Source organism: Natator depressus, chromosome 25 (genome assembly GCF_965152275.1).
Source record: "Natator depressus isolate rNatDep1 chromosome 25, rNatDep2.hap1, whole genome shotgun sequence".
In the NCBI taxonomy this organism is placed as follows: Eukaryota; Metazoa; Chordata; order Testudines; family Cheloniidae; genus Natator; species Natator depressus.
In genome coordinates, this window is record NC_134258.1 from 6199278 (window position 1) to 6225398 (window position 26121).

The 26121-nt window shown below is 42.6% G+C and overlaps 1 protein-coding gene across 5 annotated transcripts in view; it reads left to right on the plus strand.

Moving 5' to 3' along the window:
• Positions 1–26121, plus strand: part of DOT1L (DOT1 like histone lysine methyltransferase) — a 104449-nt gene that overhangs the window by 63447 nt on the left and 14881 nt on the right. For 3 of the 5 annotated variants that reach the window (XM_074939415.1, XM_074939417.1, XM_074939419.1), the window contains 16 exons: positions 1403–1509; positions 2564–2605; positions 4398–4481; positions 5266–5500; positions 5992–6105; positions 8074–8165; positions 11737–11838; positions 13347–13484; positions 14365–14490; positions 15330–15814; positions 16090–16213; positions 17172–17318; positions 20221–20350; positions 21966–22582; positions 23315–23520; positions 26051–26115. In XM_074939415.1, coding sequence (XP_074795516.1) covers positions 1403–1509; positions 2564–2605; positions 4398–4481; positions 5266–5500; positions 5992–6105; positions 8074–8165; positions 11737–11838; positions 13347–13484; positions 14365–14490; positions 15330–15814; positions 16090–16213; positions 17172–17318; positions 20221–20350; positions 21966–22582; positions 23315–23520; positions 26051–26115 — 2814 coding nt within the window. The remainder of the gene's footprint in view (positions 1–1402; positions 1510–2563; positions 2606–4397; positions 4482–5265; positions 5501–5991; positions 6106–8073; positions 8166–11736; positions 11839–13346; positions 13485–14364; positions 14491–15329; positions 15815–16089; positions 16214–17171; positions 17319–20220; positions 20351–21965; positions 22583–23314; positions 23521–26050; positions 26116–26121) is intronic. The other 2 variants (XM_074939418.1, XM_074939416.1) reach the window with 2 other exon arrangements.

A 26121-nucleotide genomic window follows, 5' to 3' on the forward strand; every position in this document is an offset into this window, starting at 1 on the left:
TTTTAAATTTTTTTTTAGCTTTTAGGGAAATACTGTCTACTTAGAGCTCATGGCACCAAAATCTGCATTTCCCTGACGTAACAGGAAAGTGCATTCTCTTGTTCTGTGGTCCTTCATGCATTCATCTCACCAGATTTCCCATAAATATTTTTATTCACCAGTTTTTGCCCTGATGAGACACAGCTGGCACACTCTGCCTCTGGTTATTGCTTTGCTTTTAAAATCTGTCTGGTTAAATCTTAGTTAATAAAACTGCATTGGTGACAATAATGTTACCTTATTTTAAAGCTCTTTGTAATCCAACTTCTTTGGGACATTCTTAATTCCTCTTCTGGAGGAGGAAAATAATAAAACGGGGTATGGTGAGAGGGGAGACTTTGGGACAGATCAAAAATTGTTTTTAAAAGTTTGGTTAAACTAGTTTGGTTAAATCATACTGGCTGTATCCTAAACCTCATATTTGTCTGCATATAATGTTCATATATATTCAGACTCTGGTGGATCAGCGTCTTTCAGCAGAAATAAGTATCTGTAATCTCTCCTACACAGTCATGCTATTCACTCAGGCATTTGGTTGTTACAATTTGTTATGTAGATAGGATTCAGTAGTATTCTGTATCTAGGCTTAAGGCCTTGGTTACAGTCAAAGCTTTATCCTGGATATGTGACCCCTTTCCAACAAAATTAAGGCCCTGTCCATACTGTTGTAGCGATATTGTCAGTGGGTTCCTTGAACAAGTTATTTTGGAAGCATAGTTGGACTCACTGTTAGATTGAAAGCCCACTGTAGCTCCCTTTACTCCGGAATGGTTGAGTATCTGCAAGCAGAATAAAAACAATACAATCACAGAATCATAGACTATTAGGGTTGGAAGAGACCTCAGGAGGTCATCTAGTCCAATTCCCTCCTCAAAGCAGGACCAACACCAACTAAATCATCCCAGCCAAGGCTTTGTCATATGTACCCTAAATATGCATTTTGCATATCACAGATTTTTACCTAAACTCATAGTGATATGTGGAAAAAGTACCGAATTACTTAAAATATATAAATTAGACCACAGTGTTTCCAGGTCTATTTGAGCAGCTAATTAGCACCATATAATATGACTGAATATATCCTCTTTCGGAAAGGATTTACGCACTTGGCATTAGGGCTCTGTGTGTGTATTCCATGTAGATCACTTTGAAATGTTGGGGGTAGAGGGGTTAAGTCCACCGTGCAACTGGTCAGAGTTCCTGCATGGACTGGCTTGGCTGGGTAGAAGGCGTTCTGTATGCTAAGGCTACCGTTGCTGTGTTAAAACATAGTTCTGAAACTGCTGGGCCACTTTTACTTTTGATAAATGTGAATGGGAAATGGGGCTCACCTTGATTTCCTAACTGCCCTTTTTCCCTTCAGATATTGGCACTATAATGAGAGTTGTGGAGTTATCACCACTGAAAGGGTCGGTTTCATGGACCGGGAAACCAGTTTCTTACTACCTGCATACTATTGATCGCACCATAGTGAGTATAAACATAGGCCAGTGAATCTTTCATTTTTCCCTTGGAAGCACCGTGTTAGTCTCATACTCTGGAATTCTTAGGGTTTTTTCCTATCTTCCTTTTGCATTTAGGGACATGCATTATGGCTCTTGGGGGAAGGGGACAATTTATTCACACACTGTAGTCTCTTAGCATGCATACACGTATCCAAATTCCACTTCACCTTTGATTCCTTCAGTGCAGCAGGCTTCTCAAAGGATGCAATTCTGTGGAGCTCTGCGGTTGTCTGTATGTAAATAAACGAGTCAAAATACACTTACATATGAAGAAATGTAAATTCCTCTAGCATTATAATTCATTGACTCTGCTGGTGTTTTCCCTACATAATAGCTATTTCATTTTGAGTAAAGACTATAGAGGAAATTTTAAAAAAATTAAAAGTGTGCTGTATAATAAATGTGTGAAGCATCTCCTGCTAGGGCATCAGGATACTTTATAATAATTCTCTATCTGAATTAAACTTTGAGTTGCTCTAGCATTAGCCTAGGCATCTTAAATGCATCTGTGCATTCACCTTTTTTTTTTTTTTTTGCTTCATAAACAAAGCCCATAGAAATGTAACTCTTATTTTGTGGAGAAACACTTCACCTTCATGATCTGAATTTTTGTAACCTGTTTGTACAACCTTGTTTTGTAAATCTGCTCTAGTTTGCCTGTGTTGTAGATGTGTATGTTAGAATGGAGATAAATGTTTTACTTTCGTTCAGTACTAGAATAGAGTTGCCTCCTATTGAAAATAACCTTCTGGTGACTAGAGATATAGAACACAAAGCTTTATAATAAGGATGTGCTGCATTGAAAATGATAAACCATGTTGAGGCTTGGACTGTGTCCCACTACACCACATGCTTGCTTTTTTCCAGAAAGAATGAAATGGAAATGGCTTCTTGATGTAGCTTATCAAAGGGGAAAATTGTCAGAACATCTGCGATTTTGTACTCCTGTTAGACATCAGTGTTTTACGCATCAGTGTATTCTGATATGTATAATGACTATCTTATCTTTCCCTTTTCAGCTTGAAAACTATTTTTCTAGTCTCAAAAATCCAAAACTCAGGGTAAGTTGTGTTTAAATTTCTTATAATGTATTCAGAGTAATGACAGGTTTCAGAGGAGCGGCAGTGTTAGTCTGTGTTCCCAAAAAGAAAAGGAGTACTTGTGGCACCTTAGAGACTGACAAATTTATTTGAGCATAAGCTTTCGTGAGCTACAGCTCACTTCATTGGATGCTTATGCTCAAATAAATTTTTTAGTTTCTAAGGTGCCACAAGTACTCCTTTTCTTTTTTTCAGAGTAATGAAACATCCAGTATGATCATTTTAAGCATTAGCTTTATAAAGACAACAGAAGCAGATGGGGAAATATGTTTCAAGCTCATCAAGAAACAATATCTGCAGACAGTCATGTTGGAATGAAGTAACTCGTGACTGCAGTAGTGCTTTGACAGCACATCCAAATAAAATAATAATTCTTAAAAATGTATCAGGGAAGCCTAGAGTCCTTGCAGTTTTCCACTTGCATTGTATTTAAAGGATTATTAAATGTTAATGACATTAACAGGCCAGATTTTAAGAATTTAATGATGGCTTAATTCTCCTGTCTCAATGCTGAGCCTTGTCAGTTAGTGAGTTTTTGAAGAAAGGCCCTCTCAGCTATTACTTTTGGACCTACCATTCACTTGGAAATGTAACCGATGTCATTGATCACTGTGCTTTACTGCAGTGCATGGAATTCAAAACTCCAGAGTTTTCTGGGACGGTCTCACTGAATAGGACATATTAAATAGTGGTGAAAGATGATGGCTTAGATGTAAATTACAAATGGCTTATGGGGCTAGACTTTTCTGTAGCAATCTAGGAAACGTCTTGCATTTGTGGAGCCTCTTCATGTCAAGTTTTAGGGCTCAGTCATTGTCCTCCAAACCTGACCTTTAATGGCATTTGAGATTGGGGTTAATGGTAGCTGTTAGATTTGTGGGTTTTGGACTGTTGATTTCAAATTTGAGAGAGTGAGATTTTGACACTAAGCGTGGAGAAAACCCACCAAATTTTGTCTTCAAATATTTGTGAACTAATCACATAAACTATTTTTTGGCAGTTTCCTGGCTGCTAACAGTGAAGATATTGAATTACTATGAGAGAGTTGGAGTTTGCCATAATCCCCTGACTTACTTTTACTTAGTTCGTAAAGATATTATAGTTGGTAGAATTGTCAACACATTAAACCTCATCTGGAGAGTACAAGGAAGTGTTTGTGGAGTTTCATGTCCTTAGTGACTAGGCAGGACTCATGCTTTTTCAGCTGCTTTTCATCTGGATTGTCTTATCTACAGACTTTGTTAGGATTTAATTAGGCTCTCTTTCAAAGAGTTGATTCATGACTTTATATGGCAAGGCCCTTAAAGATGCGCAGTGATGCAACAATACATGAAATGGTGGTTATAGATAAGGTCATTGATGTTTTAACAGGCTTTTTAAAAAAGTACAAAGACCTACTCATTAGGGTGGAAAACATGTGGCTCTCTCCCTCCCTTGTGGTTGCTTATCTGCATAGATGCTGTTTAGGAGACTGCCATGGAATATAGTGTAGCTCTTAAAGCTAATTTAGGTTGCCTTCCTTTTCCCACCTGCTATTGTCTGGGACAGGGTAAGTCAGTGTCTTCCTGCCTACTAAGAAAAGATGTTCTATCATTCCTTAATCACTCTGACTAGTCCTTACGTTATCCGTGCCTATCCCAGAGGAACTAGCTTGGCAAGATTGGAGTCTGTACTTCAAAAGGGAGAATATAGCAACTATCTTTTGGGCTTATTTGTGGATGTTTTTTAATGCCATTGTTTAAATTGCCTTTAGGAGGAACAAGAGGCAGCTAGACGTCGTCAGCAAAGAGAAAACAAGAGCAACACAACTACTCCAACGAAGGTGCGAGAAAACAAGGTCAACTCCCTCTTGAATATTTTACACAAAAAACATGTTCTCTCTTTATTATGGCTCGAGCTTGCAGTCTGCACCAACCATAAAAGCTTGTCTACGTAGGGAGTTTGACCTGAAAATCTATTCCAGAAGAGCTCCCTGCATGGATACACTGTTAGCAATAAAAAACACTTTATTTCAGAATAATCAGTGTTGTTTGTGAGCTCTTCGGGAACAGTTTATTCCAGAGTAGAGTTTCTGGTCTCTTTCATCGTGTTGACAGGCCCTTACTCTTGAGTAGGGGTTCCTAAACATTTGCAAGGGCCATACCACATGTTAATAGTTTGGTATGTGGACCACACGCTTTCCCAGCCATAAATGCACAAGCTACCTCCCTGTTATAAAAGCAGCAATTGCTCACATGGATAAGTAATAGGAGGAAAGTTTTGAATGTGACTTCAGCTTTTATTTCAGTGCAGTTTAGTAGCTTGTAATAAGGCTCCCCGTGAGCAGCAAGTTTTGTATGGATCAGTTTGGGAAATCCTGCAATGGATAGATCCAGAGGAGAGGCAGCGTAGTGTATTGATCATAGCATACTGGGTACCAGGGACAATTCCAATCCCAAATCTAACCACTAACGCTTTGTAGCCTTAGGCAAATTACTTAATCTTTGCGTGCCTCCATGTCCTTCCTATAAAATGGGGTTGATACTTGCTTATTTCAAAAGGGTGTGGTAAAGATTAACTGATATTCTGCAAATGCAAATTGCTAAATATTAGAAAGCTTTTTCTCTTCAACATTTCTTTAGGATTCTGGTGCTGAAGAAGAAAAAGTTGGGACAAATGCAGTTAAAAAGACATCTCCCTCCAAAGCACGCAAGAAAAAGCTGAGTAAGAAAGGAAGGAAAATGGCAGGGCGGAAGCGAGGGCGTCCCAAGAAAATGAACACTGCAAATACAGAGCGCAAGACCAAGAAGAACCAAACTGCACTAGAGCTTCTGCATGCTCAAACTGTGTCTCAGACACCCTCATCCTCTCCTCAGGGTAAGCTGAGAAACTCAGCGGTTGTCAGTGGAAGAGCGTCGTCCATATGAGTCTCAGTTAGTGTCCAGGAAAGTTTTTACTCTTAAGAGTGAACGCTCAGAGCTCTTTGTATTCAGAGACCCACAGACTTCTAAATCTTTCTTGTCGGTTTTGCATACCTCCTCTCCCTGTTTCCTATTGCATTGTGTCATTGTATCATTTGCTTTCCAGCTGGGATGATTGACGCTCAGACAGCTGGCTGTTAATGTTAATCCAGACTTCTCCAGAATGGGGGGCAGCAGAACAGAGGGGTTGGCTGCGTTTGCCTTCACTGATGTGTTGGGCACAAATCCTGAGTGTATTTTGAAAGCTGATCTGTTGCATGAGAGGCACTTAGCCAAGTTACTGGGTCCTGTGCTGTAAAAAAACATATTCCCCGATGGCAAAGGGCATCTTCCTCATTTGCTATGTTTCATTGCTTAAAATGTGGTCTGCATTACTTTCTCCTCTAGATGCATACAAGTCACCTCATAGTCCATATTACCAACTACCTCCTAAAGTGCAACGGCATTCATCTAACCAACTGTTGGTGACTCCTACCCCACCTGCACTACAGAAGCTGCTAGGTAAGAGTTCCCCTCCTGATGCATAGAGAATGAAAGGAGTAAATAATGAGTTGATCACAGTTTACCATCTGGGTGGTGGTTTATATCATTGCTGTGATATAAAGATTCAAGGGAAACTGAAACACTAAAGCTTTAATTTTGGGGGAAGAAAGGTATATTTTAATACAAAACAGTGAAGTGCAAAATATTGGCAGCTGGAACTGGATTGGTAATGGGATATGGAGCATTTCACCTGAGGTCCCCTAAAATCAGTAGGCCTGTTTGGCCTTTGTGAAACTGGATTGGGTGGGATGGGGTCTTTTTTTTTTTTTTCCCTACATAACCAATGGCCTAATATCCCCTTTGTTGGCAATTCCAGCAGAGGACTAAATGTGCCATGGGGAGGCCATTTTGCTCTTAGGGATAGTCCCTTCAGAATAATGATGAGGTCCATTGGGGCCTGGGCAAAGGTGGTAGATGCATGCTGTATCAAATGACATTTAGTCTCCATTACCTTTTTAAATGGGGTATTTCACTAGCACTAAAATACAAGTCAATAAAATGTCACTGTTAAAATTTGGACCATGTTGGCAACTATGTTGCTTGTTACAAGAACCTTTACACTGAAGATGCTAAACCTCTGATAACTAAGGAGAGGTTGTTCCTACAGTACGTCTGTCTTGCATACATAACACTGCAGAAGGGAAGGGAGGACCTGCCAGTTCTCTTCCAGCCTCCACCATTGCCAGTGTGTCCGTTCTTTTGCATGTTGCTTAAGTTGAAGCCTTGGTCTACATTTACTGCATTTGACTGTGTTTCAGCTCTCATGTGGCATGAGGGAAAAAGACACACTGCTGGTCCAGAAACAACTCTGCATTATTTTAAAATAAGACGGTGCTTTAACTTAACGAATAAGGAACATGGGGGGCAGAATTCTGTTTTCCCAGAACCAGAAAGCAAAGTAGACAAATAAAATCAGATGTTCTGAGGGTTTTGGAGGACAGTGAGGCTATATGGTCAGGGAGTCTGTTCTAGATGTAAAAGATGGTGTGAGGAAAAGATGTGGAGTTCTTTCTAGGGGGAGACCCGGAGAGCAGCAAGATGAGTTAAAATGGCAAAGTATAGGAAGTAAGCAACAAGGGGTGAGTTCTATATAAGACACAGTGCCTTGAAGATTAGGAAGAAATTGGAAGTCAGTGAAGAGATCAAGGATCACTGTCATGGTGGGAGGGAATCGGTGAGAAAGATGACTTTAACTGTGGCTTGATGGATAGACTTGAGGGGTGCATTGTGATTAGGGAGATTACAATTAATCAAGAGCATGGACTGAGGTTTTGGCAGTGAGGATGGAGAGGAAGGGGGAGAATTTTGGGGTATTGTAAAGAACAAGTAGAGTTTCGCAGCTGTTTAGCTGTGAAGGAGGAAGGAGTAGAATGACCCCAGGCTGTGAGACTGGAAGGATGTTGGAGCACTGTGAGTGCATTTCTGTCATGATTATAATGGGTTGCCTGTTTTATTGCTCCTGCTTGCATTAAAGTCCATTAAGAAACTCCTTTTTCAACACACACATCATTAGGGTCCATCAGCTTCCTGTCTGCTTCCTGAAAATGTGGTCTTAGAAATGTTATAATGAGGGAGCTAATCTATGTGGTTAATGCATGACGCACAGACCAGCTAAGGGTCTAAGTAATATGCTATTGGAGAAAGTTCCAGGTTAGTTTTCTTAAAACATTATTTTTCTTGCAAAGGAAAGCACATTACTGGAATAACCATTCCTAGAGCAAAAAGATGGTGCAAAACTATTGTATTTAAAATAATTGAGGTCAGCTTGCATTGTAACTAGGAGCTTTCAGCATTCACCAGAGTGAGCTCTACAGCCTCAGTGTACATGTTAACCCCTGCAAAAGGCAGTAGGGAGAAACCATGGTCCAAAATATGAGTCTTAAATTGTTTTTCTCCCCTTCCGTCCTCCATGCATTTGTGTTACAGACTCTTTTAAGATCCAGTACATGCAGTTCATGGCGTACATGAAAACTCCTCAGTACAAAGCAAACCTGCAACAGTTACTGGAGCAGGAAAAGGTGAGTGTCTTTTTTTTTTTTTTTTAAATTGGTCTCCTGACCATTTCTAGCTATAGATGTACAGCCTCCACATCCCCTTCCACAGATATTTGAGAAAATGCCACAGACCCAGAATTCCAGATCAGTATTTACATAATTCCACTGTAGCCCCTGACAGAGTTAAGGGGCCCTGCTTAAGAGAGACAATGCCTTTTTGCTTAAGGCACAGGACTGAGAGTCCTGTGTTCTATTCTCAGCCGTGCCACCAATTTACTGTGACCTTGATGAAGTTTCTTTGCCTCTCTGTCTCCCCTGTAAAATGGGGATAATGTTCCCTTTTTTCACAGGATTGTCCAGATTTAATTCGTTGTTAAATTCCTTTTCATTAAACTCTGTTAAATATGGTTGAGCTATTTGCCTGAATATGGGATCACCTGTACAGATGAAAATGAGGGTTTCCCAACACTAAACAATAGCAGACAGATAGCAGGAATTTGAACTTTCAAGAGAAAGTAGTGCCACACTTTAAAGCACCACCATTTCAATGGCCACTCTTTCCTCTGATGAGCTTCAGAAGAGAAGGTGACCAAAAGTTACATGAGACGGTCTTTTCCAAACTGGTTACAATCTCAGTCAGGTAATTGTGGCTCAGTAAGAGCTATTCTGAGATCACAGATGGGTCATATGGGACAATAAAATTGTGCTAGAGAAGATAAAATAGCCCTTATTCTGGTTTTCTGGAATAAAGTGTCCATTGAAAGCTAATCTGAGTCAAAATGCCTTTTACAGTAGTATGTGTGGAAACCAGGAATTGCAATGAACCCTAGGCTATAACCCTCAAACTAATTTAACATCAAGAAGTTGGTTTGTTCACCTTATAATAAATGGAAGAACTAAAACAAAAGTAAAGGAATAGCCAACAGTCACACAGCAGGTTGGATAAAATATCCATAAGTCCCTGAATAGGTGTTGGGGCATGTTATAAAAACCTAGAGCGATGTCTGTAAGGTGCTTGAGAGCCTAATGGAAAGCATTATAGTTGTAAAATTTATTATGCATGAGCTTCCAGTTCAGCTGAGCAAATAAGTATTTGGTACAGTAGCTGAACCAAAAAAAACCCACCCCTTGTTTGTTCTGAACCAAAACTGATTTTTTCCCCCCTGTTTTCTCCCTCAACAAAATGAAAATCGGAAACTTTTGCTTGGGTTGATTCAGACAAAATGTTGAGTCCAATTGACATTTCTGAATGTCGGCTAAAACTGTTTGCCGAATTCGCAAATTGTTTCCGTGCCTGAAAAAAATGCATTTTGGGGTAAAATTCATAAATACTTGCTGTGACGACAAAAGTCTCGCAGCTCTACTTTCAGTGCTCTGCTACAGCAGAGCTATCTGTCCAGCAGAGGGAGTACAAGTTCACTATCCAAATATCTTTTCCTTCTTGGTTTTGCCCCAGTTAGGGAATTAATGAATGTCCTTGAAAATAAGGATTATGATGACGGAGCCAGAATAATGGTTCCTCCACACAACTCTACCTACACAGTAACATTCCAACCCTCAACATCTTGGGTCTTCCATTTCTAAGCCTCTGCCAATCTCAGAGAAGAATGCTGCTGGATTATTCCTATGATGTGATGTGCAATCCAGGGTAATAGCATAAAGTCACCAGCCCGTTTCACAGACTTTATAGAATTTGCACTGTTCTCCATATGGGAAGGCTGGTGTTAGCCTTTGGTGAGAATGGTCAACCGCTGCTTGCTGCATTCACTGTGCAAGAAGTGCTTTGAGGCATTGTCAGCGATGTTTGCCAGTCCCCTACCACTTCGGCTTATGGTCCCCTAAGAAACAGAGGACAAAAAATCCTTCTGTTCACATGCTTGGTGTCAGGAAAATGAGCAGCATGAAGTTAATTCTGTCCTCTTGCATAGCCTATTGTGCTGTATACTGGAATTGTGATTTCAGACTATATGGAGGTGAGCAAGTTGGTGATGGTATCTGACACCTTTTGCTCCCTGGGGTAAACTAAAATGTGAAACTTTATTTGTAAGTCAAAATCTCTTCGTGGAGTGTAGTATTGGGCACTGAGAGAATCACTAGTTAAGAATTGTGAAACCTGAATCCCAAACTGCTCTGGCTAAATAACTTGTTCTGTGGTATGTACTGGTTACAGTACTGCCTCTGACTGTGTGTCTTATTATGAAAACCTAAATGTTTTTAATAAAGCTTCTGAAGTGCTAGTATACTAATGTACCTTTAGATGGAGCTATCAGCTACTGTACTGGCTGTAACACTTAATGAAATGCTAGGTGTTCATAGCACAAATGATTTCACAGCCTCACCTAAGCAATGGGTTTAGTGCCATGGTGATTGTGTGTTTTCCCTTCCCAAAATCCTTGGAGGAGGTGACAAAGGGGGGGGTTGATTGTTGTCAAATGTAATACTTCTGCATTTTCCCCTATGTGTAGAACATTGCTCCTTATCCAGATGGATAGCTCTTGAGTGCAAGACTCCTTCTTTTTCCCATCTTCAGCCCTTAGCAGTGAATACTTTGCTCCTACAGAAATCCCCTCTAGAGCTGGGAGATAAATGGGGAAGAATCACAAATTTCTGGTTTCTTTTCCCCTCCACACGCTATTGTTTTTCATAGAAATTTGAACCTTTTCCCAGTTCTACTCCTGTTCTTTGCAGGTATAGGGAGTGTGGGAGACTGGGACACAGAAGCAAAAATGTAAGGAGTGCTTGTGGTGGTCTGGTGAATATTCTATGCATGAATTGCCCTAGAAATCAAAGGGAGAGCAGGTAGTGTAAGGAATTTTGAGAGAGGCTCCTCTAGGACATGACTTAACATATCTCTGATTTTTTCCCTGACATACTTTCGTTTACTGAAGTTCTTTGAAAAAGAATATTCTGTGAGAACTTTGGGGATCTGTGTTCTATTCCCAGCTCAACCACAGACTTAGTGTGTCCTTGATGAGTCACTTAATCTCCTTGTGCTTCAGTTTCTCATGTATAAAATGTGGTTGGCATTTGAGTTGCTGAGAGATTATCCTGGTGAATACTACAGAGAAGCCTATAAATAAATATCTGTGACTTTGTTTTAAAATATGGGTTCATCCACAATGTTAAACGCTAGGAAATACAGAACTGCAGAAGTTGGAGATGGAAAAGGTCTATGAAGAAGTCTATTTCCTCTTCTCTTCTAGTGCAGGATCATTCTTAACTGTCCAGTACAGTTTTTAATATTTCAGGTGATGGGACTTCTCTGTTTATCTTGGAAGACCATGCCACAGTCTAATAGATCTCACTCTTACGATAGGTTTCAGAGTAGCAGCCGTGTTAGTCTGTATCCGCAAAAAGAAAAGGAGTACTTGTGGCACCTTAGAGACTAACCAATTTATTTGAGCATAAGCTTTTGTGAGCTACAGCTCACTTCGTTGGATATCATCGCCTTATGATAGGGTTCCTAATTCTTGCCTGTGTAAGCATCTGTATCATTGAAATGCCAATTGGTGAGGTGGAACTTCCCACACACGTTACAATGGGAGTCTGACATAAACTTTGTGGGGTTTTTTTGTTTTTTTTTTCACTTTTCCAGGAAAAGAACGCTCAGTTGCTGGGGACAGCACAACAGTTATTCACCCACTGCCAGGCACAGAAAGAGGAAATTAAACGGCTCTTTCAACAAAAGCTCGATGAGGTATGGTTTGGCCTGGAGGGAATGGACTAAAAATGAATGTTTGCAGATAAATATTCTTGCTGGAAATTAATAATCCAACACTCTTGAAGTTTTGCTCTGGCTTCGACATCTTGGCTCCTTCCTGCAGGTGGCTGTCCAATGGAATGTATTTCCTTCTCTTGTCCAGTCCATCACTGTTGCTTAAGTTGTAGCTTACCAGTCCCACCACCATGTCTTGATCCCAGAAGAGGTGTTAGTGACAGTCCTCAGGGCTGATGTTCCATTAAGTAACCAAGGAGCACGCAGAAAGTACATTCATTTCCCCTAGTTGAGTAGACTTGCCAAGTCTGCCTAATCTTTCTCCAGAAGGTGCACGCCTGCACCTGGGCGATTCACGGGCTTTGTGTTGGCGTTATGTCACTACACCATTTTATTTGTGGATTTATGACCCTGTGCTCCAGCCACTTCTGCTTATGAAGGGGGAGAACAGAACATGCTTGGAAATTGAACAAAGGGATCAAATACAAATATCTTGCCACCCCAGAAGCAGTGATTTCATTCACCCGCAGCATAAAGATGGACAAAGTGATTGACAAGGTGATTGACAGTGGTGGGATTAATCAGTAACTACACCCAAACCAGGCTAAACCGCCCGTATGCACAACATAGTCCTTGCTGCGCTGCTCAGCAGAGGCCTCAAAGCTTCATTGAATTGGTGCTGTGATTAAGCCCCTGGACTGCAAGAGTTCTGGGTTCAGTTCCTCGTTCGGTCAGACTGAGAGAGACCTAGGGCAAGTCATGTGATCTCCGGGACAGCATTTCTTCCACCTGCTGTCAGTCTTGTCTGCTTAGCCTGTGAACTCTTTGGGCTAGTCTAGTACTGTCAGGCCTTCACCTCATTTGGGGAGTCTTTGTGCTCCTCTGGTACTACCAATAACGTTGGGTGGCACAGTAATAATAGAACAGCTAGCCATATTTACCCACCACTTTTCATCTGTAGTGCTCTGTGTCTTGCAAAAGAGCTCAGCATTGTTGCCATTTCACAGATTGGGAAACTGAGGCACGGTAGCTTCCTATTTGCCTATAGTGGCTCTAAAAAGCATGGGGGAGGGTACAGTGGGACAAACTGGTGGGTACCACACCAGCTTGACAAATGCAGATAGGTCAAATGAAAGTTCAGAGGCCTACAAAGAAGCATGCTGCTTCACTGCATGAACAGGTGATCATATGGTCCAACTAGGGGTCAACTCTTGGTTTGTATTCCCAGCTTTGCCAGTGACTTGCTTGTGACTGCACAAGGTATCTTGCGTCTCTGCCTCAGTTACCCATCTGTAAAGTGGGAATGATGATGGTGATACACTGCCTCTCTGAAGTGTTGGGAAGTTTTAATAACTGTAAAAGTGGTGTGACTCCCCTAAAGACGGGCAATATAGAAATGTGAAATATTATTACTATATGTGTGTGCCGACTCTGAAATTGGAATCCTGAGTCCCATTTGAATCTGATCCTTTCTCCTCCTCATCCTGTAGTTGGGAGTTAAGGCTCTGACATATAATGACCTGATTCAGGCTCAGAAAGAGATCTCTGCTCACAACCAGCAGCTGAAGGAACAGACAAAGCAGCTGGAGAAAGATAACAGTGAACTCAGGAACCAGAGCTTGCAGCTGGTACGTACTGTGCTTCCATATGACGAGCAATGTGTGAGCCAAGTGATGGCCATTTTATATATAGAAGGCAGGTCATGAACTGCTATTTTCCCTTTTATATCTTAAGGAGAACAAAAACTGAATGGAAATCTTCCTTCCTCTAGAGCCTAGAAGAATGTTGTCCATGCAAAGAATGCTACACTGGTGATGGGAAGAGCTTGTGTGTCCAGTTCTTGTGCTCACTGTCTGGTTTCTGTGCTATCTGTGGCATTCCTCTAGTCCTAGACCTTTTGGCTTCTGAAAACAGTCACCAGTTGCTTTCTTTTCTTTCTCTTCCTTCTTAGTCAAGATGCATTTCAAAAGAATGAATCTTGATCCAAAGGGTGGGGTGGGTGGTCCATTCTCACAGACGACTTAATTGAAATCCAGAAGTTTTCTGAAGTGACAGCTGATTTGGGTGGCCCCAACCTCGTCCACAGTACGCAGCTGTGCAGACAGGCTCTGCGCATATGGGATAGCAGTTTGAAGTGGAGGTGATAGAACACCATGGACAAGAAGTTTGCCCAGGGCTCGCTTGGCTGTAGCTGTCATTTATATATCCGTCACTTTCAGCAGTTTGCACAGTTAATATTAGGGTGGTGGGAGAAGCTGTATGCAGAAACATTTGGGGATGTTGAGTAATGTTAGCCTTATAAGCCCCAACTCCAGCTGCTTACATAGGGATTGGAAACCAATTTTTCTTTAAAGCTGCAGTGTTTGCCTTGAATTGAGAGCTAGTTCTCAGTATGATAGAAGTTTCCCTTCAAATTTCAGTGGAAAGGAGGATGGGATTCTGCCCTGCTCTGTTGATAGTTTGGAATTGTGAAACATGCCACTGACCAAGCCTTTAATGCACTTGCAGCTTAAAGCACGATGTGAAGAACTGAAGTTGGATTGGTCAACGCTGTCATTGGAGAGCTTACTGAAGGAAAAGCAGGCACTGAAGAATCAGATTTCTGAGAAACAAAAGCACTGTTTGGAATTGCAGGTAGAACCAGGAGCAAATTTAGTGCCACTAGCTTGTAGTAGTATTCAGCCAGTTTTCCAGTTAGGGCACATGTTAGTTTTTTTGCATTACGTGACATTGGAACATAAACCTGCTGCCATGGTAGTAGTATGACAAAATGATTAGAAGGTGGGTTGATAAAACTAGGAAGACCAAAGCTGCAGATAATCTTTCAGGTATACAAAGGGCAAATAATGGAAGTTTGCTTGGCCTCCAGTATTGCTCTGAGCTTCTGAACCTGAGCATCGGTTTATCAGTTTTTCTCTGTGTCCTTAAAATGCTTTGTCTAGTGAAAAGGAAGGTCCTATTGGTTTTGTTCTATTTCGTTCTGTTGCTCCTATATTGTATCTCCTGTGTGTCTCATGTCAGACATCGCTTCCCATAGAAATATCTTGCCAAGAGGACTTTTCTTTTCACAGTGGGGTTGGTTCTCTTGGCTTCTCATAAGAAGTGGTAACCCAGTCCAAATGTGTTATCGGGCACATGGTTGGACACTCTTAGTATGGGGTGTCATTTCCCCCCACCCCCACCATCCAATTTAAATCTGACTTTTTACAGACTCTTTATTGGAAATTGTCTGACATGCTCTAGAAGATGTTCCCTAGTAGTCTGTTTGAACATTCTTTTTTCTACCTGTACCTTTGTTTCACAAATCCAGAGCAGTGTATTGAAATTTGTTTTTTAAATCATAGATTGTTTGCTTTGAGTTATCACCAAAAAAGGGGACACTTTTTCTGAGAAGCGTCTGGAAGGGAAAACTCCAAAATGTGGTATAATTCTTAGGTACAGTCTTTAATCTTTGTCCTCCTCTTTATTTAAAGATCAGCATTGTGGAGCTTGAGAAAAGTCAAAGGCAGCAGGAGCTCATGCAGCTGAAATCGTATATGCCTCCTGATGAGTCTCTGTCGGTACAACTACGCAATAAAAACCGTTTAAGCCGTGAGCCCGAGGCCGATCATGGCAGATTCCAACTTGAGCTTGAGTGCTCTAAATTTCCTATGCCCCACATCAATGGCATGAGCCCTGAACTGTCCATGAATGGCCATGCTACTCCCTATGAAATTCATAATGCTCTTAGCAGGCCCTCTTCCAAGCAGAACACCCCTCAATACATGACCTCTCACCTGGACCAAGAAATAATTCCTTGCACCCCAAACCACAGCAGCAGACAGAAGGTGGACAAGACAGCAGGCTTGTCCTTACCTGATTACACCAGGTTTTCCCCAGCTAAGATAGCCCTAAGGAGACACTTGAATCAGGACCATGCAGTCAATGGAAAAGCAACAACTAATGAGATACACCAGAGGTGAGAGTGGTTAGTTCCTGTGTTGGGAAATGAGGTGTGGTAATGCTTGTCGTGTTGCTGGTAATATACCTAGACAGTAGAAGAAAATAGAATCTCTGCCTAGACTTTAGCGTGGTAAAGCTTGGTGGCATAGTCATTTAACTGTAAGCCAGTATATCCAGCAATGCCAGTTGATTAGGTAAGCAAGGCAATAATGCCTTGAGTTTGTAATAGGAATTCATTTTGGACGAAGGGCATTAGAAGGAAAAAGCTGACTGTGTACATCTTTGTTCCAGAGCTGACCATGTAAAAGAGAATGGCCTTACATATCCAAGCCCTGGCATTTCAAATGGCATAAAGCTGAGTCCTCAGGAAACTCGGCCCTCTTCCCCAGCGGCCTTACCCATTGCAGGCGAGAAGGTAAGGAATGCGTTGGCTTCTCTGCACAGAGCTGTCAACAGAAATGATGCTTCTCACAGAGCAAAGAAATAAAAGCTCTAGGCTAGAAGGTGTGGACTCCATCCTTTCTGGTAGCCATAGAAAGGGCTAACTCAGCATTGGGTGTAACATGAAATGGAAGATGTCAAAAGAAGGAACTGGATGGTGGAGAGTCTGGTTATGAACTAGGCTGGTGCCTTTCACTGAACTCTGTAAAATGAGTAGGTGGTTTTGCTCTAGTTCACTTAACCAGTCTCTGCTGGGTGTTGGCCTCAGCAGAGAGGCTGAGGAGAGAATGTACCATGGAGTGTGAACGTTGCTCTCCCATGGAGAGGTGCCCGTTCTGGAGCAGGGTAGAGGCGCGCGAGCGGGTGGCAGTGATAGGAAGGTTGTGCTGCTGCTGCCTGCTCTGTGTCTGCTCTGTGGATAGAGGGCTTCTGCCTACAGATTTGTTGGACAAACACCTTTTCACCAGCAGCAAATCAATGGTTACGTTTCTCATTGATGTAAATGTTGAGAAATAAGAGGCTGTGAATCCCCAAGCGCAGGTAAGGATGTGAGGAAACAAGCTTTTGAAAACTCCCTCCCTCTCCCCCTTGAGGCCCACATCAGAGCCTCCCTCCTTCCTGTCCAAGGTGATCTGGTTCAGATTCCTTAGGAAACCGCTGTTCGTCTATGGTTGCAGTGGGTTGTTGGCTGAACTGATGTGCTGTCAATTTGCAACACATTCAAACTTCCCAAACACCCTTTTCTCGTATATAACGTGCTGCCTGATGGGAAAAAATACAACAGCAAAGTGCCTGGGGAAAAATGCACACAGCTTATTTGTATATAAAAACGTCAACATATGCAGAGAAGTAGCAGGGTTTGATCGTTGTTGGGGGAAATTCACTAGTGAGTAACAAGCCCCCTTTGAAACAGGCTGCCTTTGTGTTCGCAGGTTTTGCGAGAGAGGACTTCTGCGAGTAATGGAGAAACTATCACCAGTCTACCTATCAGTATTCCTCTCAGCACGGTGCAGCCCAATAAACTCCCTGTTAGTATCCCTCTGGCCAGCGTAGTCCTACCTAGCCGTGTTGAGAAGGTGGTGAGTAAGGGATTGTCAACACTTTCCATCCCTAACTAAAAACCAAACTGGGGAATAATCATACACCGTGCACCAGAATCCTGGCTGGGACGTTGAGCTAGAATACCCTTGATGCTTTTGGAGTGGCTGCTGACGCTGTCTCTCTACCTGGATCTTGGACAGTTATTTTCCTAGAGTATGTTAGACCAGCATGTGTCCTGGACAGGGTGGGAGATGAAGTTCCTGCCCCAAACAACTTAGTTCTGAATCTATGGCATGCTGGAGGGGCAGGCATAGTCTAATGGGTAGGACATGGGCCTATGAGTGAGGAATCCCAAGTGCTAATTTCAGCTCCGCCATTGATTTCCTATGTGACACCGGGCAAATGAAGGTCTGTCTTGGTTTGCTCATTGGTATAATGGGGCTAGCTCGTGTGGGTGCTGAGGTTGAGTTTGCACGGTGTTTTGAAATTGTCACACGCCAAGCATGAGCTGTTGCAGTGGTGTTGACTTTTCAGCTTTCACAACTGGAAATGTTTTGGGACTCTTTTTTTGTGATCTCAGCAGACTTATGCTGGTGCGTGTTCCCAAGGGGAAGAGCATGAAAAGGACAGTGGGGGAGGGAGGATCAGTGCTTGACAGAGCAGGGATGTAAGGCATCCAGTTCCCACCAGTGTTTCTGCCAAAGGGGATTCCAGTAGATTACTAAGGAGCATTCACTACCTTTCTGTGGGAAGCATGGATTTGGAATCTACCTGGATGGTAGTGGAGGAAAGAGGAGGGTTAATGACTCCTTTCTCAGCCCATGAACCATCTCAAACTGGCTGGATGCTTCCCAGTTTGTGACCACCAGTGTGGTGTTTGAGTCCCCTCCAGCAGATCACCAGTACAGCCTTGTGCAGCAACATACAATTGGACATAAACTTCCCCCTGTAGCCCGCTTTCCGTCATGGGAGAGGGAAAGATCTCGCCAGCCTGAGATCATGTATCCCATGGCTTCTGCCAGCCTCCCCCTTGTACTTCCTTCATGTCCTTTAATTGTTCCCAGTTGATGGGTTGATTGCTCTTATTAGCTCAACAGCCTCCTGCCTAATTAAGCCATTAAGCATCCATCCCCCCAATTAAATCCATTCAGGGGCAGGGAGGAGAACTAGTATCTTAGTGGCCAGAGTGCTGGGTCTGCTCTAGCACTCTTTCACAGGGGGTTCTTTCTTTGATGAACTGAATAAGGGATCATTAGACAGATGCCACAGCGAGCTGCAGTTGGAGGGTATCGTAGTCTGACTCCCCATGTTCCTTCTCGCAGCAAAAGGCCTTGCAGTTGTGTTGGAGAGCCCCTGTTGTCTTAGTTCCAGGCAGATACATCTCTTAAAATGGAGGAAGGTGGCATCGGTATAGAATTACATTGCTGCCCTTGGGAGTTAGTGCCTTTTTCGGGAAATATCCCTTGCTGATAACTGGTTTTGCAAAGGGACAGCTTGATTCTGAAGTCTGTGAGCACCCGCAATGTGTGCATACATGCACTGGGCCAGATCCTCAGCTGGTGTAGTGTGGGATAGTTCCAAAGAACTCAGTGGGCCTATGCTGACTTGTATCAGGTGGGAATCTGGTGCTCTCTTTAGTGTTCCTGATGGCTTGTTCATTATGGATGCATTTTGAGAACAGAAATACTCAGGATGACACCAGGCCTTCAGTCTGTGTGCACTTCTCACTGATTTCAGGGGAGCTGTGTGTATGAACTGAGGGTACGATAAAGCTCTTTGTTTCTTTTCCCATCTACACTAAAACTATGGTTCGAGGGACCTCATTACGACACAGTTGTCTTGAGTCAAAGGCAGAGGGACCCTCTTTGATGTGTTTGTACAGCCACTACCACATTGGGATCCTGGTCCATGACATGGGCTTGTAGATGCGAACTCAATATAAATAATAAAAGTTGTAGTGTAGATGGGATCTAACTGTGTCCCATAACTGGGCTAACCCTTGAATGGAACAAACCTCTAACCCAGTGGTGGAATGCTCTGAGGTCATGTCTAACCAATCACTATTAACTATGATGTAGCTGCAGTGGGTTTGTCCCCTAATCTAAACAGATCTGTGGCTTGGTTATAGCTGCAGGCATTGATGGGACCAAAGAGTAAACCATTGTACACATTGTTGAGTTAAGCCTTTGTTCCTCAAAGGAGAGGAATCACTTCCGTCCCTTTCCTCTCTCTGGTTTGTGAGCACAGGTTACAGGCCTGTCTAACACCTGAGTTTAGTCTGGGAACCCTGTCAAACCAAGCACTTCCTTGTGCTTTTGGAAAATGTGGCATTGTATGTGAAACCAGCAATTCTAGAAACAAGCTACAACACAGTAGCAGGAAGGCTACCGAGGCTCTGGAATTACTGCAGGACTCTAATTTGTGCACCAATACATTCCTAGCTATATGAGGTCAGAGACGGTAATTTTTATTCCAGGTGCTAGATTTTTTTTTGGTGGGAGCGGAATATTCCTTGTGCATGGACAATGATGCTTCGGGAGATGATCAGATGAAGCCCCTGGGATCCTACAGTGCAGTCCCCAGGGCCTGGCTCTCACTGCTAATACAGAAGGTGTGGTCTGCAGAGAGGTCACGTCCCAGCATGCCGTGATGCGTTGTGGTGGGAAGATTGTTACGTGGTGGGAAGATTGTTACATGCTGGGACGTGACGTCTCTGCAGGCTACATGAAACTAGATGCAGCAAGTTGCCAATGCAGCCCTTGGTTTGGGCAGCCTGGAGTTAAACTGCAATTTTCTGAAAATAGACAAAGCCTAGAAGGTTTAGGGAATCCAGAGGGATTTAAAGCCACAAACCTACAAACGCCCGTGAGTTCTGTTAAATGAACGGCTATTGAACAAACTTTCTGGACTGAAGTGCCTGTGTTTTTTCGCCTCCTCCAGAGAAGCACACCTAGTCCAGTTCATCAGAATCGAGACTCGTCGTCAACACTTGAAAAACAGTATGGTGCTAGTTCTCATAATGGCGTAAGCAATGCTGCTGGAAATAAGTCACTGGCTTTGGCTACCTCAGGTAATGAACTCCTCTCTACGGAGCCTCCATGTCTCTTAGCAATAACTCTCTTCATTATGTGTGTTTGAGCTTTTGGGCACTTGGGATTGAGAGCCCCTGGTGCTTCAGAGAGCTGGATGTATGGTGCAGTTTCATATCAAGAGATTGAATGTTCCTGGGTTAAGGAGAAGGACCTGGATTGGGGGTGTATGTAGTAGGGCTGAAAAAACACAGAGAAGGGAAGGGTCATTCATTAGTGAAAACATATGAGTGTGGCAGTTCAGACAAAAGAATCACAAACCAAGATGGGCAGTGTGTTCCCGTTGGTCAGTCTTGACCATCCAGTGCGAGAAGTCCCCCTTAGGCTCTCTTCCAGCATCTGTATAGATTGAATTTACTCACATCCAACTGCTTGCCCGTGTGTGGCCCCTCTTATCCTCCCGATTCTCCTAGCCGCAGTTGCTGTGTGGAATGCTGGCAGACCATTGCCTCTAGCTCTTCCTCTCATCAGCACAAATAGAAGATGGAACAGATGGTCTCCCCACCCTTGGGGAAATCCTACCTCCAGCTGTACTGCTATGGTGGATCCTGTTGCTCCCCAGTAATCTGAGAACATTCCCAAAGGGAACCCTGGCACAAAGAGAAATGAGTCAGGCCTTTTTCAGTAGTCTGGAAAGGCAGCTGTTGACTTTGTGTCTGCTACTCTCAACAACAGGGAGCTTAGCAAACCCACTGCACTCCTACACTCCATTCAAGAGGCAGGAGCCGTTTCCCAAAAAAGCACCCAGAGACGCTTTATTCAGGCTTCTTAGGACTAGTGAGTGCCTCTTCAGCATAGCCTGCAGGAAGCACTCTTCCACAGCTGTATCCTCATCAGACTTGCACTGTCATTCTTCCTCAGTGCTCCCCAACCTCAGGGGCTTTGTGTGATTAACATCCTTTCAGCAGATAAGGGTTGAAGGCAGCTCCCTCTGAAGCCAATTATAGTCAGTGCTGTAGAGTAACATTGGGTTCCCAGCTCCCCTTAGTCCCAACTATCCCAGGAAAGAAGGCCTTATCTAAATTCCATGCATGATGCATTGCTGCAGATACTTACTGAACTTCATTACTTCCCTTTTCCTCAACTCCCACATGGGTTCCTTCAGTCCCCTGACTTCCTGAAGTTTTCCACAGTTTTCTCCCTGCTTCCTTTTGGTTTGAGCTATGGGATGGGGCTAGGTGTGCAGATGACAGCCTCTTTGGAAGGAAACTTGTGGTTGGCTGGAGCAGAGAGATTCTTGGGTTCTAATCCAAGGTGAGCATTTTATCCTGAGAAGGCACTTGAGTTGTGACAAAGATTGGGTTAAAGGCAGGACACTTGCATGTTATATATGAACTTCTGTGAGTCCGTAAAAGGGAGCAGAGTGAACTGACAAATCTAACTTAATTCACCAATGCATGCAGCTATGTTCTTGGCTTCACTGTATGATGGGCAGCCTTGCAGAGTTCAGTACATAGTATTATGCAGATGACTAGGAGTTATTGCTTTCCCAGAATTGCCAGTTAGGATAGTTGAACACTCAGACATATCCCGGAAATTTAGCACTGGCAGGTATACATCATTACTTTTATTGAGTGAGACTTTCCCTTTCCACAGGTTTTTCTTATTCTTCTGGCTCCATGGCAGTTAATGGAACACTTTCAAACAGCCCAGCCCACCTTAACCATAGTGTTGATCAGGCAGCTGTGGACGACTCCGGGAGTTTGTTTAACTCGGTAGGGTCTCGGAGCTCCACTCCACAATACCCTTCTTTGCTAATGATGCAGTCACGGAACTCTGGGCAGAACTCCCCGGCTCACCAGCACTCAGCAAGCCCCAAGTTAAATGGTGCCTCTCAGAGCATGGTAGGGGTTCTGCAGTATGTGGATGCTCAGAAGATGTTTACCGAAGGAACAAAGGGGGAACTTCAGCCTGATGCCGCCTTTTCAGATCCTGAGAACGAGGCCAAGAGAAGAATCATCTTCACAATCTCTCCTAGTACAGGAAGTGTAAAACAGTCTCCTTCTAACAAGCACAGTCCCCTGACTGCAAGCATTCGGATGGATTGTGGCCAAGCATACATGCAGGATGGGAAGAAACGAGGTCGAAGGAAGAGATCCTCCACTGGGAATCTAAACATGAACTCTGGGGTGTCCCCTAAACGCAAATCCTTACCAACTGTGGCTGGACTCTTTGCTCAGCCTTCAGGCTCACCGCTTAATATAAACTCAATGGTAAGGAAAAGAATGATGGGAGTTACGGCTAAGTGTAGGTATGTTTGGCATGTCAGTACTGTACATTGTTACAATTTTGGTGTTCTGGACTATGGCATAAAAACCCATGTGAACATGTTCCTCTAAGAGCCAACAGGTTGTTGAAAGTTACAATGATCAATTTAGATGTAGTTGCAGAATCTTCTAAGTCCTCTTACCTTCCCCTCAAAAAATTCTATTAAGTATTAAACAGAATCTTTAACAAAATAATTCTGATTCTCCAAGTGATCGTGAAACATGTTTGCTTTTTGTGAAATCAAAATTTTACCCCGTCTAAAATACATTCATTAAGTGACTTGAGTGCTTATGTCCCATTGACTTTAAGCAAATACTATTCAGTAAGTGTTATCTTAAAACACACAGCAGATGTTCCTAATGAAGACCTGTAGGTTGTATTCATCATGGCATCAAAAATTGATATTTGAGGTGAAATGTTCTTTCCCTTTTTTCATGCATTTAACTGTCTAATTTTATCATCTTCAGGGTCAAGTATTCAGCCATGAAAGCTCAGAAAGGCAGCCAAACATTGTGCAGGGATTTTAGGGTTGTGACACTGAAGCATAGCATGACTTTTAGTGTTAAACGCTAAGCTAGTCTTAAAGCTGAAAGCCAAGTGTGCGTGAATAGTGTCTTATGAAGTTCTTTACTAAAAGAATATTTTCATCTTTAACATTTTTTTTCTTCCCACCCCAGGTCAATAACATTAATCAGCCTTTAGAAATAACGGCCATTTCCTCCCCTGAAAACTCCCTGAAGAACTCTCCTCTTCCCTACCAGGACAATGACCAGCCTCCAGTGTTGAAAAAAGAGAAGCCCCTGATTCAGACCAACGGCGTTCGTTACTCGCCACTGACTTCGGATGAAGAGCAGGGATCGGAAGATGAGCACAATAGCACCAGGTGAATATAACTCTGTCGATGTCCGGTTAGCAGCTTCATCTGATCTGAAGATAGGGTGACCAGATGTCCTGATTTTATAGGGACAGTCCCAATTTTTGGGTCTTTTTCTTATATAGGCTTCTTTTACCCTCCACCCCCATCCCGATTTTTCACATTTGCTTTCTGGTCACCCTATCTGAAGATGCAGCTCTCTAGGCCTGGTCTGTTAGTTCTCCAAGTACAAAGATCTATCTCATTAACTCATGCTGCTTGTCAGCCAGAGTTTGTTTTCAGCATTATATATATTGTGTACTTTAGTAGCTAACATCTCTTGATAAACTGTGAAGGTGTTGGAAAGCAGAATGAGCATAGGGAACCTACTCCTAGCTGGGTTTTTAATGCTTGCAGTGGGTGGCTTTGTTTGGAAGAATGAGCATAAACTTTGCAGGAGTGCTCACTTCAGCACCCTGACCAAGTCCCACCTTTTGGGTAATTTTTAGCTAAGAAAATTTCAACTTCCGTTTCAACTTGATACAGAGTTCTTCACTTCCTATTCCAAAGTGTTGTGTAATGTTGCTCTATGTTGTTAAACACCTAACAACATAGAGTAATTTGCAAAAAAATACTACAAAAAGTGTAGTAATTGCTCTGTGTGTATGTGAAGTACTTTAAGAGTAAAGGTGCTGTAAATCTGGCTGCCTGAGGAAGGAAAAAAGCAATGAAAAGTTCCATGAATAAGTATTCTTGGTATGTAGGTAAAATTCCATCACAACCTCTGTTCAGAGTCTTTGGTAGCTTATTTCTTGGTAAGGATATATTCCACTAGTACAGTGGTTCTCAGCCAGGGCTACACATATCCCTGGGGGTACACACAGGTCTTCTAGGTATTTGCCTAGTCTTACAACAGTCTACATAAAAAGCACTAGCAAAGTCAGTACAAACTAAAATTTCATACACACAATGACTTGTTTATACTACTCTGTATACTATACACTAAAAGAAAAGGAGGACTTGTGGCACCTTAGAGACTAACCAATTTATCTGAGCATAAGCTTTCGTGAGCTACAGCTCACTTCATTAGATGCATCCGATGAAGTGAGCTGTAGCTCACGAAAGCTTATGCTCAAATAAATTGGTTAGTCTCTAAGGTGCCACAAGTACTCCTTTTCCTTTTGCAAATACAGACTAACATGGCTGCTACTCTGAAACCTATACTATACACTGAAATGCAAGTACAACATTTATATTCGTTGATTTATTTTATAATTATAGGGTAAAAATGAGAAAGTAAGCAATTTTTCAGTAATAGAGTGCTGTGACAGAATGTTGGGAATTGTTAAGAAAGGGATAGATAAGAAGACAGAAAATATCATATTGCCTGTATATAAATCCATGGTGTGCCCACATCTTGAATACTGCGTGCAGGTGTGGTCGCCCCATCTCAAAAAAGATGTATTGCAGTTGGAAAAGGTTCAGAAAAGGTCAGTAAAAATGATAAGGGGTATGGAACGGCTGCCGTATGAGGAGAGATTAAAAAGCCCTAGGACTTTCAGCTTGGAAAAGAGATGGCTAAGGGGGGATATGATAGAGGTCTATAAAATCATGATGGGTGTGGAGAAAGTAAATAAGAAAGTTGTTGTTTACTCCTTCTCATAACACAAGAACTAGGGGTCACCAAATGAAATTAATAGGCAGCAGGTTTAAGACAAACAAAAGGACATTTTTTTTATACAGTGCACAGTCAACCTGTGGAACTCTTTGCCAGAGGATGTTGTGAAGGCCAAGACTATGACAGGGTTCAAAAAAGAACTAGATAAGTTCCTTGAGGACAGGTCCATCAATGGCGATTGGGCAGGGATGGTGTCCCTAACCTCTGTTTGCCAGAAGCTGGGAATGGCGATGGGATGGATCACTTGATGGTTACATGCTCTGTTCATTCCCTCTGGGGCACCTGGCATTGGCCACTGCTGGAAGACAGGATACTGGGCTAGATGGACTTTTGGACTGACCCAATATGGCCGTTCTTATTTTTGTTTGATTATGTAAGCAACTAGTTTTTAAGTGAGGTGTAAGAACAAGGAGCGATGGTCTCAAGCTGCAGTGTGGGAGGTTTAGGTTGGATATTAAGAAAAACTTTTTCATTAGGAGGGTGGTGAAGCCCTGGAATGGGTTACCTAAGTAGGTGGTGGAATCTCCTTCCTTAGAGGTTTTTAAGGTCAGGCTTGACAAAGCCCTGGCTGGGATGATTTAGTTGGTGTTGGTCCTGCTTTGAGTAGGGGGTTGGATCAGATGACCTCGTGAGGTCCCTTCCAACCCTGATATCTGAGATTCGATGTAACTTGGGGGTACGTCAGACAAACCAGACTCCTAAAATGGGTACAATAGCCTGGAAAGGTTGAGAGACAATGCACTAGTAAATTTGCATTGTACATTTTTAAATTAGTTGGGCAGACACAGAAACACAAAAATCAAGAGGTATGTCATAGGGGTAGCTCAGTAACAGCAAGACTTCAAGAAGCACTGTGTAAGTAATCTTTTTCTTTTCTACTAGAATTGAGAGGAAAATTGCAACGATATCATTGGAAAGCAAATCTCCACAGAAGACTATTGAAAATGGTAAGT